General features: G+C 40.5%; 1 protein-coding gene across 9 annotated transcripts in view; it reads right to left on the bottom strand.

Annotated features, from left to right (window-relative positions):
• Nucleotides 1-3,025: 3,025 nt before the first annotated feature.
• LOC116851173 (cytosolic carboxypeptidase 1-like) overlaps nt 3,026-15,524 on the bottom strand; it is a 63,911-nt gene continuing 51,412 nt past the window's right edge. For 5 of the 9 annotated variants that reach the window (XM_032830325.1, XM_032830326.1, XM_032830324.1 and 2 more), the window contains exons 15-19: nt 13,628-13,880; nt 12,616-12,740; nt 11,584-11,736; nt 10,084-10,228; nt 3,026-4,177 (exon numbers count right to left, since the gene is read on the bottom strand). In XM_032830325.1, the coding sequence (XP_032686216.1) occupies nt 10,117-10,228; nt 11,584-11,736; nt 12,616-12,740; nt 13,628-13,880 (643 nt within the window). In that variant the 3' untranslated portion in view covers nt 3,026-4,177; nt 10,084-10,116. Of the gene's footprint in view, nt 4,178-10,083; nt 10,229-11,583; nt 11,737-12,615; nt 12,741-13,627; nt 14,003-14,039; nt 14,147-15,524 lie in introns of those variants that run through there. The other 4 variants (XM_032830321.1, XM_032830322.1, XR_004379540.1 and 1 more) reach the window with 4 other exon arrangements.

Here is a 15,524-nt window from a genome sequence, read left to right as displayed (position 1 = left end):
AGAGAGAGAGAGAGAGAGAGAGAGAGAGAGAGAGAGAGAGAGCATGTACCGTATGTTTGACGATAAGATACGACACTATGGTCGGCGATGACGACGACTATTCTCATATTACTGCTTCTTCTTCATCTCATTCTTCTTTTATCTCGCTTCGTGTTAATGTGAGCGTAGCGCGAACACCTGCGCTTATCGTCGGTCGTTAACTTGTCGCGACGGTCGACAATTTGTCGCTCGTGAATCGACGAAAAATTATTTCCACTTTGGAAAATTCCGGCTGTAGCGAAGCGTAGCGAGAAATAGAAAGACGTTCGATTTGTTTTGATTTCCATTCGAATATGCACGCGAAAAACAAGGAACCGCTGGCACGGCACACACACACACACACACACACACACACACACAAGCGTACATGCGTGAAGAAACACGTAGCAAGAAACAATAACAACAGACTTTTCTTGGCGTATTTGTACAATACGTCGGCTTTGTACGCGCCTGAAGCACAGTAGGCTACTCCTCGCGACGATTACATCGTTAGGGCATCGTTAACGCGCGAAACAGACAATAACGTTAACCCAGATTCATTCCGACATGTTCGCTTGTAGTCTACGTAGACAAAGATTCTTCTCCGCGTCACTTTGACTTCGATCTACAAATTCGTGGAGAAAAGTGTATTTGAAAATTTAGTCGTGGGATATAAAGTTTATTCACAGAAGTCAACTTTATTTCACAGGAGTAAACAAGTGAATTCTCGAGTGTATTTTATTTCTCAGCGTAGACTGAGAGAACAAATAGAACAAATCGAAGAAGTAAAAAATATTTATTCCATGAGCACTAATGATATATTTACTTGTGTACTCATGTGTATGCTCACGCTGAGGAAAAGTATTTTTCAAATCGGAAGATATGTATTTTCCTAAAACCGTTCCGTATTATAAAAGCAATTGCTTATTCTGTTCAAGCAGAGGAGTTCAGAGATCAAAGTAAAAATATGTTCTCAGTATTCGCCGCGAATAAATATCTCTGTTATTTTTTAGATGTCTTTCTGTCTCGATGTGTAGCGCGCAATTATCCACATGTACAAAGTATAATCTCAATTGGGTCAATTAATATTGTATCGATATCATCGTGTATACAGGGCACAATTTTCCTCGTAGCTGGATCTCGACGAATTTTTTCAACGCCACATTACCAATAATTTTAGTCTGCAGGCAGCTCGCGTTAAAGGTATCTCGATCATCACGGTGTCACGTGTTATTAGGTGTATTTTGTACGTGATGAAATGCAGCCGTTGCCAAATCCACGTAGGCCGACGACGCGAAGGTGTTGTTTTGAGATACATATATACATATATCCGCGCGCAATATATGGCGTATCGCCGAATTTCGATGACGAATTACTCGATTCCAAAATGATACACACGGTTTTAGTGCACGCAGGTTCCACGCGACTGACTACAACGCTTGACTGCTGAGTTATTACTCATCGGAAATTAAATTTTCCCGCTAGAGGCGTTTACTTGAGAAATGTCGGAGAAGTGCATGCGTTAGAAGAGCAGTATAAAAAATCTCAGAATAAATCTCGGTGTATTTCGTACTCGCAAATTGAATTGCAATCCGCCCATTGTTACACAAAATAGCTCAATGTGTGAATTCCTCTTCGCGTCTTCTAATCTTTTCTGCTAGCTCGCCGATTTTCCAAATTTTTCCGACAATTATGACGAATGCGTGTGTAGAAGGGGACACAGCCAGTCCAAAATATCTATTAATTCTGCATCTACTACAGAGTGTCGGCCGATTAAAAGTATAGCGACACTTTCTCTTGATAAGTTTCGCAATATGTTTCATATCCAATAGGAAAATTTTATTCTCAGGAGATACGTTTTTCCATTGAATATGTCGCAAAACTTTTATCGAAAAAAATTACTACTTTTAGTCAGTCGATTGTAAGACTTGGTCTACAATATATGGAGTAAGCTTGGTGTAAAAAGTTAGAGTAGAAATAAAAATAATTTGTTTATATACCTGCCTGTACTTGAACATTTTTACACCAGAAGTGTTTCTTTAGCTGAAATACTTCCGTTATATAAGGGAGTCAAAGAATATAGACGTAGCGAAATAAATTACTTTCATTTCTTATTTCTATACTTACTTCTTAAGATCCGCTTACAATGGGAGTACAATACGGGCTGTAAGAAGCAAGAGTAAGAAATTCATCAATTACAGTCAAATGTGAAGAATAATCAACTATGATTGGTTAATTTCTTACTCTTATTTCTTTCAACTATACTTTACTCCCATTGTAGACGAGCGATATCACAAAGCTTACTCCGTATATTGTAGACCAAGCCTAAATTCGTTTGCACAACACTTGAAAGAGTGTTGTGCTTACAGATCACTGCGACGAGTTGCCTCCGTTTTGCTGGCAGGTGTAGTTGTGCGCACAGTAGAGATGTGCGAACTATTCGAATCGAATCAAGTGAAATTTGAATCCCTGTGATTCAAATCCGAATAATTCAAAAATTTCGAATCGAAAAGATTCAAATACGAATCGCGCACATTAGCATTAACGAAGTACTATTAAAGGCAACCAGTCTTACAGGAATTAGCATGACTTGAAAAGTTTGCTATACATTAAGATTTTCTTCAAAAATATTAAAGACAATGGCTTCTAGATAAACTGCCAAATGTGTCATTGTGCAGCTTTCAAGGCTGGAACTGTATTCTGTACACATTTACCGACTATATATTATGTAGTCTTACCCTAAAATAAATTGATATCACATTATCAATGTCATCTCTCTCATACTGAAGTCACTATTTTCATATTGTATTCAATGATTATGTTGATTAAAAATTCTCTCAACGATTCGATTCGATTTCATTCCATTTGATTCGATTCGGGTGAAATTTCATCGATTCGATTCGAATTCGAAATTAAAATCTGAGATTCGATTCGATATCAAAAGATCTTTGATTCGCACATCTTTAGCGCATAGGCGATCTCTATGAAAGCGCGACATCCTGTTCGGTGCAACACGCGTGATCTGTGTATACTGCTTTTGAAACGCTTGCAGCAACAGAACTTTACGAAATCGCGATCAGCATTTGACACACGTTGATGCGCGTAAAAGCGTGTAAGGACCTCGGCGAATCTCTGCGGAGTGCGAACGATTGCGGGAAGTGACGAGGGTGAGAGAACACGGGAAATTATAACTCGACAACATTTATTTCCTACGATTGATATAATCATATGTTACGTACACAGAATACAGAGAGCGAAGTACGATGCGAGAGAATCCCTTGTCGATTCTTTTCTCTCTTTTCTTAGTGTCGAAATCTTCGTTCTCATGGAGATAATCAAAATTTCGCCAAAGAGTATACACTAAGGGAAAAATTACCTTAAAATCAATAAATATTTCTTTGATGGATGCCACTAACATATTTATTTAAATCTAAATTCTCTTTATTTAAACCAAATATTGTTTACTTAAATCAGGTAAACAATATTTGATTTAAATGAAGAGAATTTAAATTTAAGTAAATGTATTAATAGCACACATCAAAATTTGTTGTTTGTTGATTTTAAGATAATTTTTTCCTCAGTGTAGAGTCCTTCCGAATCCGATCGTTTGTCACTGCTCGGATGATAGTCGCGATATGACCACAATCTCCAAGTTTCCTTTCTCCGAGTCACTTAATCGTTACTTAACACGCGGCCACGTCAACTTAAGTAGTTAATCGGCTCTCATACCAGATTTACAGCAGATAACCGTGTTTATTATGAACTTAATTTGCAAAGCAATAATAATTTTCCGAGAATATGTACAAATAGACGTAGGCATAGATAGTATTTTCATAGCTAGTAGCTCTAAACATTTGTTACCAGTTTTAAATAAACATTGTTTAAAGTACTTCTCCGTGTATCGCTTATTGCGCTAATCACTATCGACATGTTGCAACGAAAATTTGCAGGACTATTATAACTAACGTTTACATCCATACATCGCTAATTTTAGACAACCATGATGAATTTCGTTGTGGAGATGGACTTGGTGTATCACACTCAGTCGGAAGCGCGGTTTTCCTAAGTCTCGTAGTCGGATTCGTCCGACTCGCTGCTGGTGGACACTCTGTCCTCCATGCATCTCGATTCCTCAGGAATATGCTCCTCTGTGGGGATCCTGAAAGATAACAAACATACATTGAGAGAAAAAATAAGAAAGAAGAAATATTTGCTCGAAATATTTGGATACTAATATATACATATTTGTTCATTAAGAAAAAATTTCCTTCAGGTAGAAACACATATGCAGGGTGAGTCACTTAATGTTAGATTCTAAGATATTCTGGTACTTTTTGTATCAAAAGGAAATATGCGTGTCAGAGGAATGATTTTATTGTGCATTTGGGAAAGAATTGACATATTAATCCCTTTTGCTTTGTTTAGACAAAAATTCTGAATTTAAGGTACCTTGTACCTTACTAACCATATTGAATTTGTGACGTCAGAAGTGAGAAACGACATACTGACGAAAGTTACGTGCCATTTCTAAATAAAGATACAAAGAGCCTTAAATAAATGTGTCATTAGTATTCACACCGAATAAATATCGTCTCCTTTTTAAACATTTCTTGTCTCCGTGTAATTAACAGCAGACACAACAATCATGTCTCGTCGATTGATTCACATCAACTAATCGTTCTACACGCCAGCAAGAGTCAGCCACTTCTAGCCTTTATTTTTTTATCCAGAGCAGTTTTAAAGCTCACACAGTTTTTGCAATACTAGAACAATACATGCGCGCGCTACGCGCGCGTCATATAGCTAATAAAAAACAATAAAAAATAAAATTAAATAGAGAATAAAATTAAAATTAAATTAAATTAAAATATATTTTAATTAATCAATAATTATAAGGAGAGACAGGGAGAGACAGGAGAGGCAGGGAAAGACAGGGAGAGACAGGAAGAGACAGGAGAGGTAGGGAGAGACAGGGAGAGATATATCTCTTCTATATTTTTTTTTCATGACCTAACAAACGCAAAGTCAGCTATTTGCCTGGTAATTTGACTGACGCAAACGACATGAAGCAAGCCCACATGAAGTGAGCTAAGAAGGGAACCAATCAGCATCGCGAAAAAGCGGCAACAATTAAATCTCTTATATGCCTTTTTTAGAGGGTTTATGTGTTTGTGTGTGTATGTGAGTGAGTGAGAAGAGCACGTCGGATTCAAGGTATCAGGCGTGGACTTACTTCTATTCTTACAGCTAAGCGCAAACTTATATTTAAACGCAAACTTACAACTAAACGCGAACTTATAGCTAAACGGGGCACGTTCGGGCGCCTGTCGTAGAGAGGCCTGCTTTCAGAAAACACAACTGTTGCACAACGGTTGAGTAATTAGTCAACGTAATTGTCTAAAGTTAGGGATCTAACGGTAAGGACCAATAATCACTGACCGCTCACTGATCAGCTGTGTGTTCTGAACGCAGCCATTGCGCAGATTGCAAATTTTCGGCTATTGCGCAGCTATTGCGCAAACTTTCGCCATACAGCAAACAATTTCGTGTCCTATAGGAGCTACATGACTCTTGATGCAATTTATTATCTTTTATAAACACTATATTTATGATTAATACACATAACTGACATCAAGGAGAGTCGACAACCTTGCTTTAAAAGCAAACTGACCAACCACAGTCGATTATTTCAAGAATAATAACTGTGATTGGTCAATTTATTTACGGATTACGATTCAAAGTAAAGTTGTAAACTCTCCTTTAAATATATGTGAGTGTGGTAACTGTTTTATAATTTAATTCTTTTATATTGTACTAATTAACAATAAAATTTACTAGTCTACGTAGTTTACATTGCTTACATTGCCTACATGGGAAAAAGGCCGTGTAAACATTAAGTAAACTACGTGTAAACAATCAATGTAGACGTAATTTTGAAATCTACAGCACAACCCTGAGCAGTGGACACCTGAGGACTGCTGCCTTATCGTTATCGTGCTCGGCTTATATACCCGCCAGCTTATATACCAGCAGTGATTTCGTACGCCCTCTCTTGAGAAAGTAATCGGTGGCGCCGCGAGCCGGTGGCTGTATTGAGTAATTTATTTGGCGCTTTGCGCCCGTCCTACGACCCGACTGATGTTCGGTCGGGTCGTCGTGACAAGTGGAAAACGCCTCGTCACATCACCCACCTCTTTTGAGAGGAGCGGCGTTCACCTGGGAACGAAGCGATGGAATCTTAACTGTCCGTCCCGTGGTGAAGCGGAGGATCCATTTGCCCTCCTCGGTGCGGACCCGAGAGTACAGCCGCGAGACGTAGGCGGCGAAATATGAGACCTCGGCGTAGAGGCCCTTGATTATTTCGAGCCTCAATGGTGGTGGTGGTTGTGGGCCGATGAACCGCCTCGTCGGTGGTGCTAGCTCTGGCGGCGGTTTCTGTGTCCGTGGTAGCGGCGATGCTTACGTTCCGGACTGGCGGCTGCTGGTCGGCTGGTGGTCGCCGGTCTCCTGTGCCGTGTCGTGGTGCGGCTGGCCGTGTGACGGGTCGCATCGTCTCGTCGTTGTCTCGTTGTCGTGTGTCCTCGTATACTGGGTGCCGCGCAGCATGCTGGTGGCTCGAGCGCGGCTCCGTCGAGCTGTGGAAGGGTTGCAGCCTTCCTTCTTCGTCCGAGTCGTAGCCGCTCATCTGGCACGGTGGTGTGAGCGTGATGCCGAGGCGGACCCACAGGTCTACGCCGATTATTAGTGGCGTATCTAATCTATCCAGAATCTGGAACTTATGCCGGATCTGGGAACCGCCGACTCGAATCGCGAGTCGGACTTTTCCTGATAGCATGACAACGCTACGGTCGGCGAGGGTTATTTCCGTCACTCTCTCTCCCGTCGTTTGGTACTCCGGCCAGACCCGTCTAAGAGTCCTTTCCTGGATGCAGGAAACTTCCGCCCCTGTATCTAACAAAGCTCTGACCGTGCGGTGGTTTATTCGCACGTCAAGGTACGGCCGGGGAAGGTAGTGGATCTTCGAGAAGCGGCGGGTGCATTCTTGATGCGGACCTCGTTTCTCCGTGGGTGACATATTATAACACCGTCTTTGTCACAGATGAAACAAGACAGTCTGGCTGGTCGTGCGCACTGGCTGGAGTGGTGACCTCGCTGCTTACAGCACCAACAGCACCTTCGCGTTGCTACGTGGTGACGACCACGGGCTGTCGTCGGGCGGTGTGCACGTGCTGCCTCCCTTCGGCCGGTGGGTGCGCTACTGTTTGCGCAGAACCTCATATTCGGTGGCCCGGTCTCGTAGGTCTTTGGTGAGGTCAACCTCACATAGAGTTTGTACTTTGGGAGCATGTTCTCGTAGATCTGAAGTAGACGGTCCTCCGGGTGGAACCCGCCTGCTCTCCGCATCAGCGACGGTTACCTCATATTTGGCGTAGGCCTCGCCTGGTCGTTGCGCACGTCCCATTCCCGAGCAAAAATATATTTAGTAGAGCAGATTTCAAGACTAGTAGCTAGATAGTAATGATTAGATAAGTTTTGTAGTCACTAGCTCGTGACTGGATAAATATTCTTACTCAGTCTTTTGAGTGTCAGGACTGTCTAGTAACTATACCAATTATATAAATAGTGGCTAGATGAAAAATATTACACAGTAACGAGATAGAAAATCATCGGTAAATCCTGAATAGAAATTAGATATCAGAACTGTCTAGTAGCTATATCATTTACATAGACAGTGCTTAGATGAAAAAATTACACAATAACGAGATAGAAAATCATCGATAAATCCTGAATAGAAATTGGACGTCAGAACTATCTAGTTCTTACACCTATTACATAAACAGTGATTAGACGAAAAGGATTACACAATAACGAGATAAAAAATCATCGATATATCCTGAGTAGAGATTGGACATCAGAACTGTTTAGTAGCTATATCATTTACATAGACAGTGCTTAGACGAAAAAGATTACACAATAACGAGATAGAAAATCATCGATAAATCCTGAATAGAAATTGGATGTCAGAACTGTCTACCCACTAGATAGTAAATTTATGTATAAATAATGACGATGTAATACACAAATTTTCTATCTAGTGGATAGACAGTTTTGACATCTAATTTTCATTCTGGATTTACAGTACATTGTTACTAGACAGTTACTAAACAGCGTTTGATATTCAATTTCTATTCAGGATTTACTGAATCTTCCATCTCGTCACTGTGTAATTTTTTTCATCTAGACATTAGATGAAACGGCGTTGAGTAAACCATATGTAGCTAATATAAAACGTTTACTACCGACTATAGTAGTGGTCTAGCAGGTAAAGTGCCAGACTCAAGAGCCAAAGGTCTTCAAGTCCCGAAGTATAAAATGAATTTTTCCAATAGAATGGAAATAGTACGTAATAAAGAAGAATTACAGGAAACCAAACTCCATTGGATCACCTCTCCCCTAAAAAGAGAGAGAGAGAGAGAGAAAGGGAAATTATCGAAGAGAATTAATTTTTTCGTTTTTGCTATCTATTCACTGTCTAGTGCAGGCTAGATAGTTACAAGTTATTTTTTTGTATCTAGCTACTAGCTAATTTTTCTAGTACAGCTATTAGGAGAAGTGAGCGTTACATTCCTAGCTAGTAGCTAGCAACTACTACTAGCTACTAGCGATGTAAGACCCAACTTTTCTGTGTCATTACTAGACAATCATTAGATTCAATTTTTGCTCGGGTTGCCTCTCTGCAGAGCTGTGCCTGGTATTTCGGAGACAGGTACTGTCTCCGAAAGGCGCGATCGATGTCCTCCCAGTTGGCCCACTCATCTCGGCAATTCCGGTACCACAGGAGGCTGTCGCCTTTTAGTAGCTCCGGTAGTCCTCTTAGCAGGTAGTCGCCGGGGTATCCATATCCCCCGTAATGTGTACGATATCATCGGCAATTGGACAGTTTGAACAAATCCATCATCCAGAAACGTCCAGAGCTCGTTAATTGTAAAGGAGTTGTGTTCCATCACAACGCGAGACCACACACAAGTTTGATCACTCGTCAAAAATGATTGGAGCTTGGATGGGATGTGTTGCCATACCCACCATACTCGCCTGACCTTGCGCCGTCAGACTTCCACTTGTTTCGCTCTCTTCAAAACTCCTTGCGTGGTATAACGTTCAATTCAGATGAGACTGTAAATCAGCACCTTGTTCAATTTTTCGCCGATAAAGACAGGTCCTTCTATAAACGAGGAATTATGAAGCTCATTGAAAGATGGCAAAAAGTTATCGAACAAAACGGGCAATATATCATTGATTGATCTTTGTTCTTTATATAAATAAATGACCTTTAAAAAACATAGAAAAAATACGTCATGAACCCAATATTCCAAACCCAATATTTGGCGCTTTGCGTCTGTTCTACGACCCGACTGATGTTCGGTCGGGTCGTCGTGACGAGTGGAAAACGCCTCGTCACAATGCTAAAATAAAAGATCTAATATATACATATCTGCTGTAATATACGTCTGTTGTTAATTACACGGAGACAAGAAATGTTTGAAAAGGAGACAATATTTATTCGGTGTGAATACTAATATTTATTTAAGGCTCCTTGTATCTTTATTTAGAAATGGCACGCAACTTTCGTCAGTATGTCGTTTCTCACTTTTAACGTCACAAATTCAATATGGTTGGTAAGGTACAATATATATATATATATTTTTTTTTATTTATATATATATATATATAAATAAAAAAAAAATATATATATATATATATATATATATATATAAATTAAATAGTGAGTTCTCACCATTGGGTTTATTTGAACCCTGAACATGGTCAAAGTATACTCGAAACAAACACGATTAGAAGGTTAAATGGTCACAATTTTGTACTAAAGCCGCCACCGATGCGTCGACGTAAGTATGTTAATTAATTTGTCCGACGACAGCGTAAGATTTTCGAATGTCAGCGAGGAGAGCCAGCACGACGAAGAGGGCACAGGAAGAGTCAGCGAGAGCGTTAATGGCGTTTGCACACATAGACAAACACACGGATGAGACCCTACACGAATCTTGCCTTTGTAACGTTATTACCCGGCTATCTCTGTCGCTAAGGAAGCGCCGTGGTGTGGTGTATAGCGTGTTTATCCTGAATACATTTCGGGATCTTCCTCGAATTTCGTAGGACGCACATCCTCGGACAACAGGCCTGCTCCATCGATCTGCGTCGTGTAATGAGTCAGTCTCTGGGGGGAATCTTTCTACCTCGATCGATGAGACGCTACACACCGGCTTGCTCGAATCTCTCGGGAATAATTGCCGGTCGATTCTAGGAAGCGCTTATCTCACGGTCACGAATTGCACAAGTCTCAATCTTACGAGTCCTCCCCTTCTTTTTCGATGCACGGAGAACAAGTGCTGTTGTGTCAATATGAATCGCCAACATCGCGCCGTAATTAGACTTAGGGCCACGGCACACAGAAAAACTTAAGCAGTAAGACGTAAGCAGTAAGCAAATTGACTAATCACAGTCGTTGGTTCTTGGACCGTAAGAAAAATCAGCGACTGTGATTGGTCAATTTGCTTACTGCTTAAGTTTTTCTGTGTGCCATGGCCCTTAGCCTAGTGGCATACAGAAAAACTTAAGCAGTAAAACGTAAGCAGTAACCCCACAAAAACGTACGTCGAATTCACGTCGAATCCATGTAGAGTTCATGTGGAATCCACGAAATCACGTGGATTCCACGTGGATGTAACGTGCATGTTTTTGTGGGGAAGCAAATTGATCAATCACAGTCGTTGATTCTTGGGCTATCGAGGAATCAACGACTGTGATTGGTCAATTTGCTTACTGCTTACGTCTTACTGTTTAAGTTTTTTTGTTAAGTTTTTTGCTACGGCAATTATACTGCAATTCTAGATAAAATCGTAAAGCTCGTAACTTGTTCTCGTAAGACTTGTTCTTGTAAGAACTTATGAGTAGATCTGCAATTCCATATATCACATGATAACTCGTAAATATCTATAGTTTTTTTGTTTTTTTCGTAAACTACAACTTTATGATTTTATAATTTACTCATATATTTGCTTAGAATTGCAGCATTAATCCTCTTGATTCAACAGCTATGCCATTGAAACTAATATTCGAATCATCGAAGCAATATATAATATATTCACGGAAAAAAAGATCTGCTACATATAGACAACTAAATATAATTTACTGTATTAGCCACTTTTCTTGCTGTAAGAGCAGATTTTCTTGTTATAATGGCAAGAAAATAGGTTCCTGCAGTAAAAAAGTAGCTAACATAGCGAATTATATTTAATTGTCCATATGTAGCAAATTAGTTTGCTGCTGCAGCAAATTATTTTCTTCCCTGTTGGTTTTAATGGTTTTGTTGTTGAATCAAAAAGATTTACTCCAATTACTACGGCAATTTTTCTATTGACACGACAGCATTTTTTTACATGTAGCAATATATATTTGGTTTAAATTAATCTCGTATACTTATAGTCGTATGTATTGTCGAAACTTAGCAATCCCAAGGAGAATGAATTGCAATAGATTTTCACATACTTTTCGACGACCCAGTCATCGCCGGCGTCCTTCATCATGGACAAAGCTCGAGAGAAATTCCTGCCGATGGCTTTCAGGTGTTCTGTGCCGAGGTGCAGGCCTGCCAGAGCGCCTTGATCGCAACCGCAAAAGCTGCTTTCCATCGTGTAACTTCTGTTCAAACAGAATCACGCGTTTATTTCTAATCATAACATACGAACGTCTCAATGCCATCAAGAAGATAAAAGCGTAACTATTCCTTTCTTTTCGATATAACTGTAAATGCAGATATTTTATTTCGTTTTCAAAGGAGCAAATTACTTTTTCATGTCAAGAAAAACAACCATATCTGGAAATTTATTTAAAGAAAACTACTGAATGAATATGTTTGAGAATTTCGTAAATGTAAATATATTTGCATTTAAACAAATTTATTTTTTATTTTTGTGTGGAAACTATGTCATAGCATCATCCACTGTCGTTCTGAATTTGCAGTTCTTGCATGCCTTCCTGCTTTGCATGATTGACATTTTCTTGATAATAATCTAATCGAGAAAACGAAGAAAGTTTTTTACAAAATAATATTACAAAATAAATTTACAAAATAAATAATATTACAAATTTTTACAAAATAATATTATAAAATATAATTATAATCTCTCAGGCCAGAATTTTCATTTCCGTTTTGCCTTTTTCTTTTTTTAATAAAAACAAGCAAACATAACAACTAATTTCAATTTCTCTTTTAAAATGAGCCAAAATTCAATTACTTGGAAATAAAAATTCCAACCCGAGAAATTACAACTACAATACCAATAATTGCCTTTAAATAAATTCCCTAATATTGTTGCCCCTATTGGCCTGACGAGGCAATTTTACTCCCTTAATTTCGATGTTACCAAGGGTTTCCGCAAAGAAAAAGGAGAAACAAAAAATAGAATCGCTCGCCGGTCAGATTGCGATGTTACGAGGATACGCATGCAACCTCGGCCTTGCCACGTGGAATCCCACTGCGAGTCACAGATCGCTGCCCAGGATGTGGCCGTCATTTACCTCGAAACGCCCAACTGCCTCCACACTGCGACTCGAGCGGTGGATTCCTTGTTCCTCTCGACCTTGAAGGAGCACAGTGGCAAAGCGAAAGCCGGCGAAGTCCTCTGCATGAGGTGCGGTAACATCTGGTACAGAAAGGATCGAAGGATTACGAGATCCGATAGATTCCATGGCTTTTCGCAGCTCGGCATGATATCACCTTGATCGCGGGACGTTATCAAGCGTGAAGTGGTCTACGAGAAATTGAATCATCGCGGCTGTCAACCTTACAATCCGCCACTATAGTGGCGCGGCAGTAATTCTGTGAAATACAATTCTTCTTCTTGTTCTTATTATATTATTTTTTTTCCATAAAAATTAGTAAAAAAACTTACAAAATATAAAATCTTAAAAAATTTGTTAAGAAAAAATAAAGAAAAATAAATACATAAATATATTTATACCATACACATTTTTTATATTTTATTAGTAATATACTTGGAAATTTATGTAAATAACAATATTATATATGGACAAAATTCACAAATGAACTTTTTCTCTGAATTTTTTATTACTGTCATATACAGAGTGTCTGATGATTTGGTGATTCAATCTACATGTATGATTTTATTTTACCGTCAAACTGTATAATTTTGTCAAAAATAAGTATGTTCTTCCACGATTCCTATTACAAAAAGGAGGTTTCCGTGCGATTAAATAAGAAAGAAATTCAATTTGGAAAAATAGTTACCATACGATCCGCTATAGTGGCGCGGCATGTTTTTCATTAGTCTATCTTTTGACGTACATGAAAAAGTTTCGGTTCAAAGACTGCAAAAGAGAGAGTCACCCAAAAAACCGGTCGGATTGTAAGGGTTAATTACACGCGCGCGTTGAAAGGGTAGTCGCTGAAAGTGATAAACGTCCGCGCGGCCGGCCCGGTGGCCAATAAATATAGGATGAGTTGTGATACCGGGGACGAGAGAGACCTAAGAATATATCACCTGGTCGACTCCCTTTCGTCTTCCCTTACCAAATACTGCACCGGCTGGTCCGGTTTCGCCCTGTCCGCGGCGCTCCAGGAACCCGACCTTGAGCAACCAAACAGAAACACGTTCTTCCTTCGCGAATGGCCGTGATAGTCGACGAAAACGTGGGGTGGCCGCTGCAGCACCTTCGCGCAGTACTCCATCAGGCCCTTCGTGTGATAGATCACCGGATGATACACCTGGTTAGGATTGCTCCAGCGTCGATTCAGGTCCTCGTTCGTCAAGCCGTATCGATTGCTGCCGAGAACAAGAGAGCTTGCGTTGTAGAGATCAGACGAGCATGAGACGTGCGACAATCGAACAGTGATCTTTGTATCACGGAAAAAAAAGACTTCACCGTCGCAGCTAATTATAGTTTCCTGAAAATGGATTTGTTGGTGTAACTAAGACTTCTGCTGCTGTTGCTGCTACATCAGTTTCATAGTTAAATGTATACCTACTGGCTAGCTATATTTTTGGATATCCATATGTTCCAAATTCAGGCCCGCGTTAATAATTGTCACCTGAAACATGTTTCGTGTGAAATAGTTAGGCTCGTATTGAAACTTGTTTCCAGTGAAATACTCAGATTTGAATTTGGAGTTAGATGTGAATTTTTCAGCTGAATCGCTATCATTATAAATATAATGTCGCATATTAAATGATTCAAAGTAAAAAATTTAGCTCTAAATTCATATTTAGATGTCTTATGTGGAACAAGTTTTAAGCAACGACTATTGATACGGGCTTTCTCAACTACACCCAGATTCTTCCTGTCACAAGTAACTTCTTTTTTCCTTGAAAGAGTATCCTGCTCCAGCAGGACACTCTTCCTCTAAAGTAATGGGAAAGCCAAGTTCGGGAGGGTCCACGCCTACTCTTAAAAGAAAAGAAAGAAAAGAGCGGGCCATCCTGAAGGACACATCGCGACCACGAGGACATTGTCGGGACGACGAAGTCGTTGAAGATGTCGCCGTCTATCAGCAGTAAACGCGTCCCATCGCGTAGCCGAGGCTGGAAATTTCGAGATGGCATTTTTTCTCCCGACGTGATATACATTTTTAACTCGTTTCTGCGCGTTCATGCTGTCCCATGATATTGCCGCCATGGCGAGGGAAGAGCGCGCCGAGCACGACTCCATAATGAGGTAATTTTAACGTCACCGAACACTACATGCCCCGCGCGCGAACATATCGAGATATTTATGCGTCTCTCCGAGGGAAAGCAATTTGCAGGCGTTATTTATTAAGCGAAGCCCGAAGACACCTTGTCAGGCCTTACGGCATGATATACATCCGGTAATTTCTTAACATTCGTCGGGAAAGATGTAGAAAGAGAAGCGAAAAGAACCTCTCCCCTTTCCCAAAGCGTACACACGCGCATACATGCGCGCCCGCACTCGACGAATGGATTATGCAACGATGTGCCCAACAACGATTTGTCTCCATGTATCGTTCGCGATCGGCGATCGTGCGTGCGCGAGGGAGAGACAAGGGGGCGAGGATCTCGTGAAAGAGAGAGGGAGAGAAAGAGAGATCGTTTTCATTTAAGGATTCAGCCGCGGTTAGAAGGACGTTTCCGGCGACCGGAAGCCGCGGCCGGAGGAAGTGACGCCTTCGCGTCGCGCATAGCTAATGGTGGGGCACGGCAGGTGACGAAGAGGAGACTCGAGCGACTCGCCGGAGAGAATCGCGCGTATACCTTCGTCGGCTTGACATCATTCGCGGGGGATGTGTCGTCCCGCACTAATATATCTTGGTCCGCGTGGAATGTCAATTGATTTGGTGTCCTTTTGCGGACACGTAACGCAGCGGGATGCAACAAACGAGGCTAACGTTGCGCGAGGGGTGCTTGAGTTGCTAGTTGAAACTTCTAGTGAAATGACAGTAAGAATTGAAAAGA

The sequence above is a fragment of the Odontomachus brunneus genome, unplaced genomic scaffold (genome assembly GCF_010583005.1).
Source record: "Odontomachus brunneus isolate Ranch 3 - 2012 unplaced genomic scaffold, Obru_v1 Obru_scaffold_167, whole genome shotgun sequence".
NCBI classification, from domain to species: Eukaryota; Metazoa; Arthropoda; class Insecta; order Hymenoptera; family Formicidae; genus Odontomachus; species Odontomachus brunneus.
This window is presented reverse-complemented; position numbering and strand designations above follow the sequence as displayed.